The 20,121-nt window shown below is 49.9% G+C and overlaps 1 protein-coding gene and 1 long non-coding RNA gene across 9 annotated transcripts in view; one reads left to right on the top strand and one right to left on the bottom strand.

The window, feature by feature from the left end:
* LOC308579434 overlaps positions 1-3,318 on the bottom strand; it is a 38,582-nt gene extending 35,264 nt beyond the window's left edge. The window contains exon 1 of one of the 2 annotated variants that reach the window (XR_014004470.1): positions 3,074-3,318. This is a non-coding gene — a long non-coding RNA (uncharacterized lncRNA). The remainder of the gene's footprint in view (positions 1-3,073) is intronic. The other variant, XR_014004471.1, reaches the window with a different exon arrangement.
* Positions 3,319-3,583: 265 nt separating this feature from the next.
* Positions 3,584-20,121, top strand: part of MBNL3 (muscleblind like splicing regulator 3) — a 130,759-nt gene continuing 114,221 nt past the window's right edge. For 6 of the 7 annotated variants that reach the window (XR_014004459.1, XR_014004460.1, XM_081180521.1 and 3 more), the window contains exon 1: positions 3,584-3,725. Coding sequence is in view for 1 of the 7 variants with exons in the window: in XM_081180522.1 (XP_081036648.1) it covers positions 3,657-3,725 (69 nt within the window). In the remaining 6 variants the exon portion in view is untranslated. The remainder of the gene's footprint in view (positions 3,726-20,121) is intronic. The other variant, XM_081180522.1, reaches the window with a different exon arrangement.

Raw genomic sequence — 20,121 nt, 5'->3', positions numbered from 1 at the left:
CAAACAGTGACTGAATTCTACGCAGTTTGCTACACACACCAAGGAGTAATCTCATTATGTCTGATGTCCGCAGTCTCTTGGTGTGTGTTTTCTTTCTTTCTTTCTTTCTTTCTTTCTTTCTTTCTTTCCTTTTCTTCCTTCCAACATTCCATTTTGCTGCATGTCATCTGGTATTAGAAATTTGGTGTACCAGGTATATTTCAAGCCTAGACCCACTCCATTCAATACTAGCTTTTGAATTAGCTTTCAGGCCCTCAGGATTTTGACTGCCTTGACCCAGGTACCCATAATTTGGGGAGGTACATTCCCACTCAGAAAACACTTAGTGTGGTCCAGCTGAATGAATGCTGCACTTGCTGGCATTGAAATAGGCAGAAATGGTCATTTTCCTAGAGAGTGCTCAGAAAGTTTCTAAAGCAGGGTTCAGCAAACTTATTCAGCTGTGGGCTGGTCCACCGTCCCTCAGACCATGTGGTGGGCTGGACGATATTGGGGGGGGGGGGGAATGAATGAATTCCTATGCCCCACAAATAACCCAGAGATGCATTTTCAATAAAAGCACACATTCTACTCATGTAAAAACACGCTGATTCCCGGACCGTCCGCGGGCCGGATTGAGAAGGCGATACGGCCCACAGGCCTTAGGTTGTCTACCCCTGTTCTAAAGCCTTGAAACCTTTTTGCTTAAGAGCACCTGAAAACACCTGGCTTTAGTTCTAAATCTGGGCACAACTTCCAGAGTAAAACTGCTTAAAATAAAATTTAGCAGCAAATTTGGTTCTGTAGAATTTGGACTCAATCAAGACTGGGTGGGCATTGTTCGCCTGAAAGAAAGTAACAGCCTTTGTCCCTCTTTAGGTATTAAATCAGCACTGCAAGACGGTATTCTCACTATTCTCATCCTTTTGGGGTGAGCTTTTCTTATCTTGTGCACGTTTCCTTAACACAGGAATGGGTGACTTCTGCTACTACTCTGTGAATTTTATTGCTTTCAGTCTTCACAATTTGCAAACTTTGGGGTTTAAAATGTACATATATGTCTTGTGGACCCTTTGTGTGTCGGATGAAGTGGGCCTTTCTCCATGAAAGTCAGTGCCACCCAAAATATGAAAATGGTTTCAAAGATGCCACATGATTCATTTTGTTTAAAATGTAATAAGAACCTATGAAGAGACAGGCTGCTGGATCAGGCCCATGGGAGCACCCTGCTCTCCCAGTGGCCAGCTAGATGCCCCAAGGGGAAGACCACAAGCAGGACCTAAGGCCAACAGCACCTCTTCCCAATTGTGATTCCCAGCAACTGATATTGAGGGGAATATAGTGGGTCTACTGGCCGGCTAAACCAGGTGAGGGCACCTGATAGGTCTCAAACCCTGGGTGAGTTAGGGACTCGGGCAGATGGAATGGATGAGACCAAGAGTGGGTCCCATGGTCAAGAAGGCAACGTGCATGTGCTGTAGAGGGAAGTGAGGGGCAAATGGGGCTCATCCACCTGGGAAGTATCCCATCTAGGAGAAGGAAAACTCTGATCCTAAACCTCTATTGCCCTGCAGGATATCTTCAGGAGAATAAATAGCTAAGACGTGAACCCTACACAAACCCAGAGTGGAGTCCCTAAGAGGGTTGGGTGGCGCCTTGCGCACCTCCTTCCGGCAACTCCTGCAGCCAAGCTGGTGCCAAACGTCTTGCTCTGCTTCCCTTTGGACCACATCAGTGAGGCCGAGAGGGAGGGGTCTTGTCGTTTGGGCAGCCCAGGACCTCCAGACACTTGCACCCTGGGGATGTCACTTTGGTGCTGATAAGGCAGAGGTCTGACTTCACCCCCAGAGTGCACTCCATTGTCTCTTGAGACAGATGGATGCGAACAATACTGGCTCCAACAGAATGGAGACAGAATGATAGGCAGAATACACATCGCTGAACTAAATGGGCCAGTAGCCTGGCTCAATTTAAGGCAGTTTCATGCGCAGCAGCTGCCTGCTCTTGGTCCCAGATATATGGGCCAAACTGCCCATGAATATGTATTATCTAGTAACCCTTGATAGCCTCATCTTCCATGAATTTATCTGATCCTCTTTTAAAGCCATTCAAGTTGGGGGCCATCACTACATCCCCTGGGAGCAAAGCTGACTCTGCGCTGTGAGAAGGAGGACTTTCCTCTGCCTGTCCTGAATCTTCCAACATCCGGCTTCATTCCGAGCACCTGTGAGGAATCTAGGCAAGGTCGATGCATTTCATTTTCTTTCAACATTTGAAATGAGAGTTTGTGTGCAGAAAGCTCGAGAATCTAAAAAACAAACACTAATGGTACCACAACTCAGGACCACCTACATGAGACCTGAAATTATTCTCTCTCTCTTTCTGCCCCTTTCCACAGACACTACCTGTTGATGCTGCATTCCAGCAGAGTATCCTTTGGGGCAAACATGTGGGAATTCCTGGGCAGCTGAGCGTATCTCATGCAACCCAGGCCTTTAGGGACATCGCAAGACCATGACACACACGTTTCTCTCTTTGTCATCTGGCTGTAAGGAATCCATTGTCTTTTTAAGAGTGGGGGCACACTTTCCAGTGTGGATTAGCAGCAGCCCATGAACTTGAGAAATAGGAACAGGCACAATTAATAATAATAATAACAATAACAATAACAATAATAATAATAATAGGCTGGCTGGGGAGGTCTTTTTGAGCAGCCCCCAAACCCAGCTACCGGGCCCCTTTGTTGTGTGTGTTTTATGCTCGTATGTTCACGGAGGGAGGAGAGGGCTATGGAGGGCTACTTGCCGGGATGCCTGTGCTTTGCCTCCATAGTCAGAGGCAGCGATGCCAATACGAGTTGCTGGAAACCCCAGGAGAGAGATGGCCCTCGTGCTTGGCTCCTGCTTTCGGCTTCCCCACTGAGGCATCTGGGGGGCCAATATGGGAACAAGGATGCAGGAGGAGATGGGCCACGGGCCTGATCCAACAAGCCTGTGGGGATGAGGCCGAGGGTGATGCCCCCACCCCGCCAGTTTCCCACACCTTCTCCTTTTGCATGCACACGGTGCTTGGTGGTGCATCGTTGCAGACTCACCTGAGGGATATGGCTTGTTCCATCCCGGAGCTTGAGCTGCGTTGCTATGGCACCTGGCCGGCTGCCTCACGCCCTGCTTCCCCGCCCGGCCAGCCGAACTCCCTCCGGCAGGCGAGGAGGCGTTTTCCAGGCGGATCGTACCATCTCCAGCCAGGCCGAGGGAGGAGCGCGCCGGCCGCAGAGCGAGCCGCCGGCTTTGCAATCCGGATCCCCGCTGCTGCAGCGCCAAGAGGAGGCCGGCGCGCTGGCCTCGCCTCGCCCTCCCTCCCGCCTTGACATCTCATCCCCGAGAGCCGCTACTGCCGCTGCCCCGCCCGGCCATGGCAGGGCTCCTCCTGTTCGCGGGGCGGGCTTTGATTTGCTGCTAGATCTCATGATTTTTCCAGGCGCCTGGCGCTGCTTTTTTCCTGCCTGCCTGCTTCCCCCTTTCCTCCCTCCCTCTCTCCCTCCTTTTTTAAAATGGCGGTATGCATGAGACACCCATGCTAGGCGAGAGCCCGAAGCCAAGGAAGCCGCCCCAAACTTCTCGCCGCCGCCGCCGCGCGCCGCGTATTTTGCGCCCCGGCCCGCCGCCGATGCCTCTATGGGCCGCTGCCGCGGAGAGCTGACCCCCTTCCTCGCAGCAGCAGCGGAGGAGAAGCAGCAGCATAAGGTAAGCGGCGAAGCAAAAAACCTCTCCCCGCCTGCTGGAATGTGCGAAGCAACGCTGGCCGCGAGAGTGGCTCACCTTTTTATTTTCGAAACATTGTTTTCTCCCCCGAAATGTCCGTTGCGAAGGAGCCCCCGGCGCCTGGGGCTTGCCCTTTCGCTCGACTTCCAGACGGTCATTTGATCTCGTCCTCTCTGAATCGAATCCAGAGCCTTCCACGTCGCCCTGAGGTTCTCTGGAGTCCACAGAATCTCAGCAGGCAAGGCGATATATATGTGGAACATAATAATAACCTCTCCAAACTGTGCGCGTCTCCTTTAACTAAAGTAGCAGTTGTTAAGAGCTGAAAATTTTATTTCTGCTTGTTTGTTTGTTTGTTTGTTTGTTTGTTTGTCTGAGGGGTTTTGTTTTTAAGCATCAGAACAAGAAAGTTTCACAAATAACATTTCTGAAAAATTACTTACTGTTGTTATTTATTTCGTTTGGAATTTGCTCACCACTATAAAGTTCCACGTTTGGTAGGTTGGGAAAGGGCATTTGCAAACTAGCATTAATAGTTATATTATGTATCTTTTTTATAACAAACAAACGGTTGGTTGGATTGACGTTCACATTGCTTTGAACTCTTTACAAGACTAAATTGCGGGTAGCTGTGGTCTTTGAAAAACAATTGGCAACATTCTTGATGGGGGGGGGTAATAACTGCAGTTTGTAATTGTCAATGTTTGGGGCGTAAGTGAAACTCACAAGGCGCTTTCCACGATTTCCTCACTGCTAAAAAGGAAAAAAAGTTCCGCTCCCCCTCCCCCAAGAGACTACCAGCCAGCCCCAAACTCCTTTGCTGCATAGATTATCAACCTTAAACCCTGCTTTTTGGACGAAGAACTTTTTGGCACAGTAAGATGCAGAAAGAAAGAAACCACCCCCATACGTTGTAAATGCTCTTTTTATTCTCTGTGTTTTATCGGGTCTGCGGCCGTATTAAAAAGGACTAGCTGACTGATCGAAAAGAATCCCCAGATCCATATGTTTTGTTTGATTTTCTCGGAAGTTATCGTGGCGCAGCAAACAAAACAAGAGCCTAAATATATGGAGGCCCGGGACTGATGATGAAGTCGAACCAGCATCTTTTTCTGGGGAGGGTTTTATATCGATAAATAAGCTGGAGCGCGTTGCGCGATTTTTGGTAGCGTCGTCCCCTAACCCTCAACCTCTCGAGTTCTGGGTGGTGGATAATTTTTTTCTTTTTTAAGCACCTTTAGCGGACTAAGGAAGAAGGGGGGGGGATAAGCAGGCGAAAGCAGTCAGCCACCAACCAACATCCCAAACACATGCGCAATTGCCGGCTCTTGCCACCGCCGCACTGTAGTCTGCCTGGAAACAAAGGGGCTGGGGCGCGCTGGAAGTTGGCGTTGTAGCTCCTTCGCCTCTCCGCGTTCCCACGTGCGAGGAGTTCACGGAATCGGCCAGGCGGCCGCTTCGCAGCGCTGCCCCCCACCCCGCACCCCGTGGCAAGAGAAGAGGCGGCGCGCCGTGGTGGGATTGTGCGTGCGTGCGCCCTGCGCCGCAGTCCTCGGAGGGACCTGTCGCCTCCTTCCCTCCTACGATGACAGCTCCCGCCAGGCCGTCGGGGTGGGGGGTGGGGGAGAGCTTGGGCACCTACTCTTGGCTGCTGACTCACGACTGGACGGGAGGAGGTGGGGCGGCGCGGCGCCTGTCACTGGCACCAGAGCGGGGTGGGAGGAAGAAGCAAAGGGACGGATCTGGCGGGGGGGGCCAAAGGAGCAGTCTCACTCCCCCACCTTCATGAAGCATAATTCCCAGGTTCATAGAATCATAGAACTGTAGAGTCATGGTCGTGGGACGTAATAAAGAGATTGATGGATTGATTTCCTAGGTTCCTCACTTTCTCATATATATTTCATAGTATTTGTAGATCCTTAGATATAGGAGGCTGAAATATACAGGCAAAATTCCTCTGATTCTGTTAAATGAGGAACTAGTTTGCTCTCCTTTCAGGGTTTCAGTTTTAGGAGAGCTGCCCCCCTCCCTTCTGTGTGACTTCATTTTAGGTCATAATCTCTTGCAAGCCAGCTGGGTTTGGATCACAGACAGAACTGTCCTGAGGGTTAAAGCAGTCAGTAAACCCTGCTTAATTTCTATAAGGAAATAAGAGGAGTTAGTCTGCCTGGGAAGGGTGCCTTTGGTGCTGGGGATCCATCCGTTGATTGACAGATTGAAAGTCCTGAGTGGCGACAGAAATGCTCTCTGCACTTGCTCAGAGGCATTCTGGTATAGGGCAATGCCTTCTGTTACAGGGCTGAGCCCTTGAATCGAAAGCAGCCTGTTTGTTTGTTTGTTTGTTTCATTCATTCATTCATTCATGTGTGCCTCACCCAACAGAACTCTGGATTTCAAAGGCAGCGTCATTAAATTGTGCCCTCAAGCTGCATGAGGTCACTACCTTTCTAAAGCTAAGCAGGTCTGGGTCTTGATGGATGACCGTAGGGAACCACACGCAAACATCCTTGGGTTCCATGATAGACAAAAGGTGGGATGTTAACGTAAAGGGGGGTGGATTAAAATAAATACAGCCTACTTGGTCATTAGGATATCCACACACCTATAGGAGCAGATATTTGGGGACGAGGGAAGATCAGTAAGCAGTGGGACCAGAAGGCAAGTGAAATGGAAAAGGTAGCAGTTACTCTATCACACAGCTGGGAACAGCCCTACAGCTGTCCCAGAGGAAAACGGAGTGTTTTACTTCCAAGTAGTGGTCACCAATAGAGAATTAGCAGAATGAATTCTTCTGCACAGTTTGAAGCTGAACTTCCTTTCAGGATTTTGGGAGTGAGAGTTTAACGTAGTTTTAGGAGTTGAGAACATAAAATGTGCCTTTGTAGAAGAGACTCCCCACTTTATTCCATCTCTTATTTTTTTGTGTGCAATTAGAGCTGTGTTGTCTGAAATCTCTGTATGAGCTTTTCTAAACCGTTCCTAACAGAGCAAGCAGATGTCCTTAGGTAAGAAGTATGGGCAAGACTGCGCTGCCCAACAATTCCTAGCACATGGAAGGAACAGAACGTAAACTGATATGAGAACAAAATGCTAGGATAACACTAAAATGCATAAGAATAGCACTAAACCCAAGTCAAGAAGAAAGCAGAAATAGATGAGCCTTCTTGTGTTTTGGCTCATCCCCCCCCCCTTTTTTCCCCTCTTTCTGTTTTTCTTTCCCCCTTTTTTATTCTTCTTCTTTCCTTTTTTTCTTTTTCTTTCCCATAATGGGTTATGTTCTATGCCATGTACTTTGATTTTATTGTAGTTTTTTTTAGCTTTGTCTATTATTTTTATTATTATTAAGGATTTTTCTTTTGTAATTTTGGTTGTTTATATTTATCTGTATTTGTTTAAAGCAAAAAAAAAAAATCAACAGAGATAACTGAAAGCAGACAATGGCAGACCACTAATACCCAGAGCAATTAGTCAGAAGACAACTAAGAAAGACACAGCAATGGGAAGGATGGGATGGGCTGGTCAGAAAAGCCAAAGGATCTCTGGGTGCTTTAAGAACCATGACAGAGTGTTCTAACTGCGAGGGGAATGATTGCTGTAATTGCTGAAACTGATGGAGGTATTTTGTACTCATGTGTATGAGAGGTGATGTTGAGAGCAGTGCTAAGATTGCAGTCTGCCTCTGATTTTTCAGAAGACTGGCTCCCATGTACGTCTGTAGAGGCCTAACCATTTTTATTCTACTTAAAGCCTGTGCCCATTTGGTGTTCCTTTGGGGAACCCCAACTACAATGAACCCTTGATAAATTTCCCCAGCACCTGCTGGATCAGGCCCACCCCTCCAGCATCCTGTTCTCGCAGAAACCAACAAGATCCCCATTGTGGGAAATCAGTAAGCAGGATTAAAGCAGAAAAGAGCAAAAGAGCTCTTCCCCATGGTTTCCTGCAACAGGTGTTCAGAAGCATTGCTGCCTCCAGTTGAGGAGACAGAGCTTAACCATCGTGGCTGGTGGCCATCCTGGCTGGTGGCCATAGATGGTCCTCTCCTTGGCATGTCTGGTCCATCTAGGTCGGCTCCTGTAGGAGTGAGTTTAGTATTCTTTGCTACAGTCGGAATGCCTGCTTCCTTCCTTGCAGAATGATGAAATATTTTGAAATAATGGGCAGAATGTGTGGTGCGTGTCTCTTCTTTTCCAAGGGTAGCAGGAAAGCATTTTTGCGTTTTACTCTGTTTTGGGATGCAGTATTCCCCTCTCCCAACATCTCTGAATTTCACACACACACACACACACATATATATATAAAAAATTAGGTTTTTTAACATATCATTTTCAACAGTAATTAAACATACTTTTACATCTTATTCAAATTTTTGACTTCCATCAATCCTGTCTGAAAATATAAGCTAAGAAATTCAGACAGGATTAAACATCTCTGAATTTCTTAGCTTATATTTTCGCACTGATCTGAGTCACAAGGCCACTTTAGAAATCAGCGTAGTAAATCTCAAACACGCACACACACACTTCAAACATTTAAAAATATGTTCAACTGAAACAAAACAGCCATAATGGCAGGAAGGAAGATGTGCAGGACAGCTCCAGTAAAATCATCTGCAATGCCAAAGTAACAGTGAAAACCTGTTTAAAAAGAAAAACCTCCCCCCCCACTCCTGCCACCAAAAAAACTTGCCTTGAGCTAGCCAGGCTCTCCTTGGAAGTCCCCCTTCCCCAGTGTTTATTAACTATTGTTTGTTAAATATATTTAAATTTATTAAATTTAGTACATGGACACCAGGCAAAGCAGAGTCAAGCACAAGCCACCTGGTCAGTTATCTTCACTGGGGTATGTTTATTCTAGTTTGTATGTATGGCTACAAATCTAGAAATGGTTACTATAATTTCAGCAGAAAAACAATCTTATGTCCCTTTCGGGAATGCATAAGTAGCTACCGGTACTTTGTGTTTTGTTGCTGAATCACCTTCCCTTATCAACAGGACTTTCTTGCCTTTGGGGTCAGGGAAACCTATCATTTCTGTATCTGGCTCAAGGGGGAATATTAACCACCATGGATCATGTTCACATGACCAGCTGAAGGAGTGTCCGACTCTCTCCTTCCCATTACCCCTGCTCTTTCTTGGTGAATCAGTTGTGCTGATGAATCAGGGGCTTCCCACCAGATGGCGAAAATCACCAGTGGGGAGGCATATTATCCAAAAGTTTAAAAGCTAACAAGAGGCAGGTGATCTGTGGCTCGCCAGGTGTTGCTTGGCATCCAGCTCTCCTCATCTCTGACCCTTGGCCCTCTTGGTTGGAGCTGACGGGATTTGTGGGTTAAACCACAGAGTCTAGGACTTGCCGATCAGAAGGTCGGCAGTTCGAATCCCCGCAGCGGGGTGAGCTCCCGTTGCTCAGTCCCTGCTCCTGCCAACCTAGCAGTTCGAAAGCACATCAAAGTGCAAGTAGATAAATAGGTAGGAAGGTAAACGGCGTTTCCATGCGCTACTCTGGTTCGCCAGAAGCGGCTTAGTCATGCTGGCCACATGACCCGGAAGCTGTCCACCGGCTCCCTCGGCCAGTAAAGCGAGATGAGCTCCGCAACCCCAGAGTCAGCCACGACTGGACCTAATGCTTAGGGGTTCCTTAACCTTTAGCGCCCAGAGCTCCACAGATTCCTCATCCTTGTCTCAAGGGAAACACTGGTAATGGGACAGTGTCAGCTGCTGTGGAATAGAGAGCAACATACAACGTCCTGAAAGAGGCAACAGTGAGAGTATGGTATGTCTTTGAATATCAACCTAAAGAAGACAATTAGGGGGATGTAAGCCACAGCTTTCTTCTCCCGACGGGAGCAGGGCGTGGAGGGGCTGTTGGAGGGAAGCTACAGTACTTTGGCATCCTGTGAAATGGATGCAGGCCTCCCTGAGTTGGGCAATGATTCAGCTTAGGGACACTGCAATGGGGCAAAAAGCTCTGCCCATTGGGAGCAGGGGCGGCCAGTGCTGCTCTTAGTGACTTCACTTTCTGACCTCACCTCACTGGTCAAACTGGTTAGTTTGCATGGCATTGTGGGGTGGGGGGTTGTTTGAAAATAGACTAAGCAGAAGATGGGTAGCCACCAGATGAACTTAACCACCTGAGCATTATATGGAAGTTGTGGGAAGTTTCTGTTCTGATAAATACAGTATTATTATTATTATTATTATTATTATTATTATTATTATTATTATTATTATTACCATTATTTTATTTTATTTTCTGTACTGCCCTCCATTTGGGGCGGTTTGCAATATGAAAACACAAAAATACTTAACCATAATAACAAATAGAAACTATCCTCCACTGTATTATTATTTACAATACTATACCATAGTTACCACTCAGATGGCTCTCAAAATTGCACCGGTTTTTGTTTTCTGCTGACCAGCACCGCTGAGATCAGTTCTTCCTGAGGGCAGAATTTGTCTGGCAAAGTTGCTAGTTTGGGTTGAGGCATTCAAAGCTCAGCTTCTCTTCTCCTTCCGCTGCCCTTACTCTGCAGTTTCAGAACTGCCCGGTGCCTGTGGGTGCCTTACATCCAGGCAGGCACGGTGTGCATCAGGGTCAGTATTTGGAGCAGCGTCCAAGTGTGTCTCAGGGTACTCATTGCAGCTAAGTCTTCCTGGCCAAAAGGCAAAGCAGAAAGATGCTGTATCCATCATTTGTGTACAGTCTTGCCCTGTTCAAATTCTCTTTCTCATGAGGAGGGCTCTGCTGGGCTGGGCCAAGGATCCGTCTTGCCCAAAAGCATTCTGACCCTGGCCGCTGACCATCCTGATTCTCCTGAGATGTTCACAAGCTGAGGGTGGAGATTATTTTACAAGGCTGAAGCCTGATTTTTTTATTTTTTATTTTTAGAGAAGATCCATTTAATACATTAATTAAAGTGTAAAAGCTGTGTGGGCAATATATATGGCATTAGTAGGAGCATGCTTGCTTTATTTCTAGATGATAAACATTCTCCTCATAGTCGCCATTGTCTTCGAAGAGGCATTCACTTCAAAAACAAATCTTTGAATGTAGGAAGGTAGCATGTCAGGTGAAAGGATTTGCACAGGATCCTTCTCCTTGCTCTCTGGTTTTCTAAGAGTGGGGACTTTGTTTTTTATATTTGCTCCTCACATTGAAAGCAGTCTTCTAGAAATGTGTATTAAACCATCAGTCTTCAGCTGGTGGATCAGGACTCACAGCCGGGTTGCATCCTGATTCAAGTTGGGCCACAACAGTAGGAATCTTTGGTTTTAAAAAATCGGGTCAAAGGTGGGTCCTGAAGAATGAGGAATACAGTGGTACCTCGGGTTAAGTACTTAATTTGTTCCGGAGGTCCGTTCTTAACCTGAAGCTGTTCTTAACCTGAAGCACCACTTTAGCTAATGGGGCCTCCTGCTGCCGCTGCACCACTGCTGCGCGATTTCTGTTCTCATCCTGAAGCAAAGTTCTTAACCTGAGGTAATATTTCTGGGTTAGCGGAGTCTGTAACCAGAAGTATTTGTAACCCAAGGTGTTTGTAACCTGAGGTACCACTGTACTGGGTAAAACCATGTGCAGTTCCTTGTATCACTTATGGGTGAACATTGAGTTCATGTTTCTCAGCTGGTTGTCTTTTGGAACTCCTGGTCCTTTAACAATGACAACCCAGCTTGTCTTCCTAAGAGAAGTGGGATCTGGCACTCAGTGTTATGCCTCCTGGCAGGGAGCATCCCCACAAAACTCCCTATTTGGTTGATGTTCAAGAAACTTAAATGGGGAGGGGCCATAGCTCAGCCACAGAGCACCTGCTTGGCATGTAGAAGGTTCCAGGTTCATTCCTCTGCAGCATCTCCTGGGACATATACCTGCCTGAAACTCTGGGCAGTTGTCAGTGTGGACAGTGCTGAGCTACATGGACCAAAGGTCTGACTCGGTAGAGGTCAGCTCACCAAGTCCCGCACCATGAAGGTGTTGTCTTCAGTGGCACAGCCGTCAGCACACAGGAAAGCTCTCCTTTTTCATTCCCCCTTTTATTTTTTGCTGTTTAGTTCCAACTCCTGGTTGCGTTAAATGTCCTTTTGCCACCAGGCAAAGACTTGTTTTATTCTGCCAGGCCTTTTCACGTCATTGCAGCACATTTTAGAAACCATTAAGATGACTGGCATTATTTTTAATATACTTGTTAGTCTTTGCTTTTATAATAGATGCCTGCTCTTAAGCCCCAGTGGGTTTGTTTCTGCTCTTCCTACATTTAACTGTGGCTGGTGTTAGATTTTACACACCATTTTACGGTATATGGAGGTCAGTGCTGGATTTGATTGTATTACCAGTATTTTGTTTTTTAATCTTGGTTTGGCTTACATTGCCCAGATAAGGCAAGTTATGTGGTAACTTGAGATATCTAAGTAATCCTCTGTTTTTGTTGTGCGGCCACGGGGGTGCATTGCTGGGTTAGAAGCACCATTGAGGGCTTATTGCTTAATGTGGGAGTAGGAAGAATGTTGGCAGCTTCTGTGTGACCTTCGGAGAGGCACCTGCTCCCAGGCTGCCCTGTCTCCCAGCGCCGGAGGGCAGAAAAAGTGTGGCAGCCACGGCCAGTTCATTAAATCGATAAGGAAAATAAATGAGCAAGATTTCCCAGCCAGGTTTTTAGAGTAAAGTCTTATTGGGCATTTCCTGTCTTCTCTCTGGTGCAAGCAAGGGGGAAATCACCCATTCCTGATGTCTTAAGCAGTTTGCTCTTCCTTGCTTTGAAACAAAAAATATATTGTTTGGCTATACATATTCACAATATATTGATTTTTTTCAGGGCAAGGATGCGCAACATGTTTGACACATCAGGAATTACGCCTCAACTTACTCTCATCATGCTTTTAAAAATTAGCCAATTTTTTAAAAGAAAAACATGGTTTGGCAGAAACGCCAAGGTCTCATTTCCCAGCAAGTCAGCCAAACAAGGTACAACAAGTGGCAGGTTTGGGTCAGTGGTCAGCGCAAACTCTACTGTGGCTGCCCTGTGATGTGCCAGTACAGTTCGGCAACACGTCACTCATGTTGAGAAGCAACGTGTTCTGCCGTAACACCTGAAGTGTTTCCTTGCAATAAAGCATCCTTTACTGCTTTTGGTGAGTCTCTTGGAGAAGCATGGTTTGGGGGCTGAACAGGGTCCCCACCGTCCCCCCGTTAACCACACATACTTGACTCCTGCAGGGTTTGGCTACCGTATTCCAGAGCCCTTTCGGTGTCTAAAATGAGGCCGAGTGTGAGTATGTGTAATCCAATCTGTTGTCCAGTGTCTTGCAGAAGGGCCTAAGCTGTGTCAATAAGATCTCTGTTCAGCTCTGAAAACAGCCTCATGATCGAGGGCCGGCTGGCGGCCTTTCTAAGGCAAGGCCTTCTCTTTCACTCACTTCTCTTTTTTTTAAAGGAGAAAGAGTTGGGAGTTTTGGCACCTAACCAGCCTGCCTTTTGCCGACTGCTGTTTACTGTTCTGTTCTTGGCGCGGCAAAACGAGAAACCCACCGCCAACTCTTCCCCAGGGGGCATTTGGAGACAAGTCAGAGCCTTGGAGGGTGGAGTGGGGCAGCGATGGCAACACGAGCCCCAAAGGAGGGTGTCTTAAATGGAGATGCAAATCTCTGAACGCCAGCAGTTCTTTGGCAGAGCTAGGAGGTGGCAAAGTTCAGGCAGATGAGATGGGAGTCCAACATCTTGCCTCCACTTTCTGACCCGCATATTCAGGCTGACCTGAAGCAGAAAAGCGAAGCATTAGAGAAAACCACTTTATATAAAATATGCAATACATTGCAGAGCAGATTTTCTGGAAACTGAGGAGGAGCCTGCATCTGTGTGAACAGCGATTGGGCAAAATGGCAGCTCTGAAACCCTCGTGCAGAATACTGCACATACGTGGCAAGCATGTGCTACGGGCTTCAGCTTAGGAAAGTGTTGTAGATTTCTGGCAGTGGTCATTCGTCCTGAGTGGTCATTCGCTCCCTGGGGTTGCTCTGTTCCTCTCCAGAGCATATTTGTTCAGTCTGTCCCTGTTCTCATGACAAGCTAGAGTTACATTCCTCTGGAATTTGCTGCTAAGCAGAATGGGGGCCACACACACACACACACACACAGAGAGAGAGAGAGAGAGTGGTACCTCTAGATGTGAACAGGATCTGTTCCGGAGCCCCGTTCACATATAGAAGCAAATGTAACTAGCGACGGCACGTCTGTGCATGCGCGTGACGTCATTTTGAGCGCATGCGCAAGCGGCAAAACCCGGAAGGAACGCACTCCGTTACTTCCGGGTTGGCAAGTGAGAAAAGGAAACACTGTTTTCACTGCTCTCAGCCTTAACACGAGAGGCCAGGGCTGGCTAATTCCTTTTCGCTTCCTGTTCCCAGTCTGTTTTAGGGCAGAAGTAGTTGTGTTTTTTCCATGCAACCAATCTGGGAATGTTGTTCTGTTCAGGCGACGCATGAATCTGACTCTCTCTCTCTCTCTCTCTCTCTCTCTCTCTCTCTCTCTCTCACACACACACACACACACACACACACTCCAGTACAGCGTGTTCCTTTCATTTTATTACAGATAGCCTTTGACTTGCAGTTGGAAAAGGAAGCCCCCTCTATTTGTAGCAGGAATTTCTCTCTCCTCCTCCCCCCCCACCCACTTTTTCTTTAACACACCCTTGTGTAGAACACAAAACAGAACAATTTGTATCCAGAAGCCTAATAGCGCCACGTGGCTAGGTGCAGTTCTGGCACAGATATCATGTATACTTTTAGGTTTTATTGGCAAGAAGTTTTGCAAGTGATCTTTGGAACGCTAACTTGGTAAAAACAATGTGTTGTGGCACGAGAGGGAGCTAAGTGAGTGGAAGAAAAACCTACAGTGTGCATTACTCCTTTACAGTGTCCTCTTACTCTAGAGTAATTTATTTAGGTAATTTATACACTGCCTTTTGCACAAGCCACAGCAAACAAATAGATGAAAATATGTAAAATAGCAAAATCCTTTTAAAATACATAACAGAACACTAAAACAGGATTACAAATAGCAACAGGCAGACAGATCCCTCCATACTCTTGCAAAAAACGATGCATCTTAACTAGCTGCCTAAAACTATGGAGAGCTGGGGCCAGACACACACATTTATGAAAGAAGATACATATATGAGGAAGCACCACTGAAAAGGCCCTTTCCTGGGCTTCCAAACAACACGCCTGTCAGAGCTGCTTGAAGATCCTAGCTCACAGAGGATCACGCTAGCCAGCGATCATTAAGTAAAAGACTTTATTGAATTACAGTTCCCATTCTCACGCTGCTGCGCGCAAACTCTACGTCTAGTAGCTAGATCGGCGAAGCTCCGTCTGAGTCTCCGCCCCGTGTGCACCAACTTAATATCCTAGCCTTGCTCCACCTTTTCCGCCTGACTGTCCTCCTCTGGGTCCCTCTACCCCCCGGGGCTTCTTCCTTCCGGGATTCTTCTGACGCTGACCCGGACCCTCCTGCCTCCTTGCGCCGGGCTTTAGGACCTGGTTCCCTTTCGGGGCTGCTTACTGCGCCGCCTTCCTCTGCATTTGAACTTGGCGCGCGCGCCCAACCTTCCACTTTCCTCTTAACCGTTTCTTCGCTCCCCGATGGAGGTGTGGCCACTCCTGACTCATGCCCTCCCTCCTGTGGTGAGCTGCCAGCGCTTGATCCCTGGCTCCCTTCCTCTTCCCTGCTTCCTGGCGGTGACGCTGGTCCCGATTTCCAGCTGCTCTCCCCTGAGTCCCCTCTGGCTCTATCTTCCTGGGGTGCCCCCCTAGACTCCCCCCTTGCCCTGGCCACTGGTGCTCCTTTCTGTGAATCCTCCGATTCACTGGAAAGACTAGGAGATCTCGGGTCGTCGTCATCACTCATCTTTTCTTCTGCCTCCTCCCCTTCGCTCTCTGTTTCCTCCCTTGCCCGTGCCTCTGCTCCTAAACCCCTGACATCCATCCCCCCCTCGAAGCCCCCCATTCCCCCCTCCCCTCCTTCCGGTGCTGGAGCTGGGGGCTGCTGTTGCAAAGGGACGAACGTCGGATATCGGTCGCTTCCCGTGGCGGGCCTCCATTTGAACTCTCCCGGGTCTTCCTCCCTGCTCTCGTCGACGACGGTCACCTCCGCTTCCATCTCTGTGCCGCCGTGCTCGAAACCAGGGTCGTCCCCGAAAATGTCCATGTCCGTCTCTCCCTCACTTCCTCCTGGCGGCGTTGCTCGTCCTGAGCATTCCAGCCACTTCCTGCGGAACTGCTCCTCTGGCCTATCGTCCCACCAATACGAGGGTTCTGAGGCGGATCCCGAGGGTGACCCCTCCGGGGAACGGACGTCTCGTGTCGGTTCCTCGTCCGAGTCGAACCCCCGGAACGTGCTGGCCGAAAGCGTGGGCGTGAAAAGCCAGTCGTCGAAAAAGTCTGCTGGCATAGGTCTATGTGGGAAGAGGGCATGAAACTCGTCTTTGAGCAGAGGTTCGTCTAAGGCGTAGCCCGGCACCCAGCTGTTCGCACTGGCCGGGGTGCCCTCCTTGGCGAGAAAGTATTCTACCCCCTCTTCCCCCCATCTGGAGTCCAAAATCTCCGTGACTTCGTTGATGCGCTCCTTCTGTGCCACTCCCGCGTGCCCTGTTCTGTCTCTGGCCGGACTCGGCGCCGTTCCGGGTTCCTGGAACCTGTGCGGTGCTTTGTAGGGAGTGAGCACCGATCTGTGGAATACCGGATGCATTCTGGAACCCTCCGGAAGTGCCAGTCTGAAAGCTACCGGGTTGACCTGCTCTTCGACTTGGTAGGGCCCCAGTTGCTTATGCCCAAGTTTCTTCTTGGCCAACGACCTGGCCGGCACTGCGTGGGCTGCTAACCAAACCCAGTCTCCCACGTGGAGCTCTTCTCCAACCCTTCTGTGCTTGTCTGCTTGTACCTTGTATGCGTGCTTGGCCAGCTCCAGGTGGCGCCTCAGCTGATCGTGGACTTCCTGCAGCTCCGACGCGAACGCATCTGCTGTCTGCGGCTCCCCCTCCCCCATTCTTTCCAGTCCCGGGAAGGTTCTGGGGTGCCTCCCGTTGTTGGCGAAGAACGGCGTGACCCCCGTGGACACGTGCTTCGTGTTGTTGTAGGCGAACTCGGCAAGCGGCAGGTAATCCACCCACGTCGCAGGCTGTTGATTTGCATAACATCTCAGGTACTGCTGCATGATGGCATTGACCCGCTCCGCTTGCCCGTTGGTCTGCGGGTGTCTCGCCGACGCCAGGTTGATCTTGACGTTCAGGAAGCCCATCAGCTTCTGCCAGAAATTCGAGATGAACTGCCGCCCCCGGTCGGACAGAATAGACCGTGGCAGACCGTGAACCTTGAACACGTGGTCTATGAACAGTTTGGCGGTTTGCTCCGCCGTGGCCACCTTAGCACACGGAATGAAATGCGCCATCTTGGAAAACAGGTCCACCACCACCAGCACTGCCGTCTTGCCCCTTGAGCTGGGCAGATCCGTGACAAAGTCCAGGGCCACCCTTTCCCAAGGTTCGACCGGAGTTTGCAGCGGTTCCAACAGTCCGGCCGGCGGTTTGTGCACTGGTTTGGCCCTCTGGCAGGTGTCACACCTCGCCACGTAGTCTGCGACCTCCCCTCTCATTCCAGGCCACCAGAAATCCCTGGCTACTAATTCCACCGTCTTCTCCTTGCCAAAGTGCCCGGCCGTGGGCGCGTCGTGCAGCTGCTGCAGCACCTTGGCTCGAAGTTCGTCTCCCGGCACGTAGATGGCCCCTTTACGGATGAGCAATCCATCTCTTAGCTGGAAACCGTCGGCCGCTGCCTTGCCCCTTTGCACCTCTGCCATCTTTGCTTGTGCGAAGGAGTCCCCCTGCAACGCTCGTCGCACCGCCTCTAGGTCCACGGTCGCCGCGGCGCACGCCCACACCGTCGGTGCGAAGATGTGCATGGCGGCCGCTGGTGTTGCGTCCTCCAGATACTGTGGCTTACGGGAGAGAGCGTCTGCCATGATGTTGGTGTCCCCCGGGACATACTCTATTCGGAAGTCGAAGTTCGCAAAGAACTCAGCCCAACGTATCTGCCTCTGGTTCAGGAACTGTGCCGTGCGCCAGTGCTCTAGATTCTTGTGGTCCGTGCAAACCTGCACCGTGTGCTTGGCGCCGATCAGAAAGTGCCTCCACGCCTTGAACGCTGCGTGAATGGCTAGCAACTCCCTGTCCCATATGGTGTAGTTCTGCTCGGACTTGCTGAGCTTCCTGGAGTAAAACGCTCCCGGTCGCCACACCCCCTGCGGGTCTTTCTGCAGCAGGACCGCCCCCACGGCTCTGTCCGAAGCGTCTGTCTCCACCCTCATCGGCTTGCTGGGGTTGACATGAAGCAGCTGCTCTTCCGACGCGAAGAGACGCTTGAGTGCCTGAAAGGACTGCTCCGCCTGCTCTGTCCAAATGAACTTCTTTTTCTTGGAGCTAAGCGTGTCAGTGATGGCCGCCGTCTGCATCGCGAAGCCCTTGATAAACTTGCGATAGAAGTTCGCAAAGCCGACAAACCGTTGGACCTCCTTCCGGTTGCGCGGGCTCTTCCAATCCAACACCGCTCGAACCTTGGCGCTGTCCATGGCGAGCCCCTTGTCAGACAGCTTGTAGCCCAGAAAATCCACCTCCGGCACGTCAAATTGGCACTTCTCCAGCTTGGCGTAGAGCCTATGTTGCTTTAGCCTGCTCAGCACTTCCTTGACGTGTTTGTCATGCTCCTGCTGCGACTCCGAAAAGATCAGGATGTCATCTAAGAAACAGACGCACGTCTTGTAGAGAAGTCCCGCCAACACGTGATGCATAAATGCTTGAAAAACGTGGGAGCCATTTTGCAATCCAAAAGGCATAACTCTATATTCGTAGGTCCCCAGTGGCGTGAACATGGCTGTCTTCCACTCATCACCCTCCCGCATGCGAATGAGGTTGTACGCCCCCCGCAGGTCCAACTTGGTGAACACTCTGCCCTTCCGTACCTTTGCGAGGAGGTCGTCAATTCGGGGCATGGGGAAGTCCGATGGCCTAGTCACACTGTTCAAAATCCTGTAATCCACTACGAGTCTCTTTCGGGGCGTGTCCCGCTTCTTAACAAAGAATACGGGACTGCCCCCCACTGCCTTGGACTCCCGGATGAAGCCGCGCTGCAAATTATGATCAATGAACTCCTTGAGTTCTTGCAGTTCGTCCTCTGACATGGAATACAGTCTCCCTTTAGGCAGCGCCGCCCCCGGCAGCAGGTCAATTTTGCAGTCATATGGTCTGTGAGGGGGTAGCCTGTCTGCCTCCTTCTCGCAGAAAACTTCCAAAAATTCAGCGTACTTGTGGGGAATCGCTTGCAGCGTGCCTAGCAGCAGCTGTGACTCCTCTTCCTCTCCTTCCTGCCTGGGCACGATGCAGTGTTCAGCACAAAAGGAAGAGCCGAAGGTCAGCTGCCTCTGGTACCAAGCCATCGTTGGGCTGTGCTTGTCCAGCCAACTCATGCCCAATACAACGGGCGTGTCAGATAGTTGAGTGACGTTGAAGCTGATGATTTCTCTGTGATTCCCAAGTCGCATCACCATTGGTGGCGTCTGCTTCACCACTTGCCCCCCGAGCAGCTCCCTGCCATCCACCGTGACAACCTGCAGGGGCAGTGTGGCCGGCAGCAACTGCACAGCGTGCCTGTCGACAAAGTCCTGCCCTATAAAGTCCGCATTGCTGCCTGAGTCAATGGTGATTGGCACGTCTATGGTGATTCCATTGGGCAGCTGGAGAGATGCTGTGAGCCTCACTACTGGTTTGGGCGGGAGGGGCTTCACGGGCTGTAAAATCTCTGGGGACTGCGTCACTAACACGTCTGGCTGGGCCCCAGTGCCTCTTCCTCCAGCCAGACTGCGTCGTTTCCCTGCTGTGGTCCTCCTTGCTGCGTTGCTGCAGTCACCATTGCTGAGGCTGCAGTGAGCTTGTGGGGCCTCTGGGGACACTCTTTCGCCATATGCCCTGGTTCCTCACAGACGTAACACTTCCTGTTCCCTCTAGGAGGCTTCGCTTTCACTGCTGCCGGTGCTAGGGCTCTGGTTGCTGACTGAGCCCTTGCACCTCCAACCTCCATAGGTTCGGCTCCTCCTCCTGGCGGAGGCGTGGATTGCGCCCGCGCTGCTTCTCTGGGAAGGAAGGAGGGGCCCCCGGCTGGTTCGCGCCCTCCACGCCCTTCGTCCTTGCTCCACGGACGTCCTTCCAGCCTCACCCCCACTGCCAGTGCCCTCTGAACGACCTCCTGGGTGGTTCGGGGTCTCTCCCCCCTCGCGATCTCATCTTTAATCGAGTTGTGCAGCCCCTCCCAAAAGAGGTCTCTTACCGGAG

Source organism: Podarcis bocagei, assembly GCF_964188305.1.
Source record: "Podarcis bocagei genome assembly, chromosome: Z".
Lineage (NCBI taxonomy): Eukaryota > Metazoa > Chordata > Lepidosauria > Squamata > Lacertidae > Podarcis > Podarcis bocagei.
The sequence above is the reverse complement of the archived record's forward strand: the minus strand, read 5'-3'. Positions and strand labels throughout refer to the sequence as shown.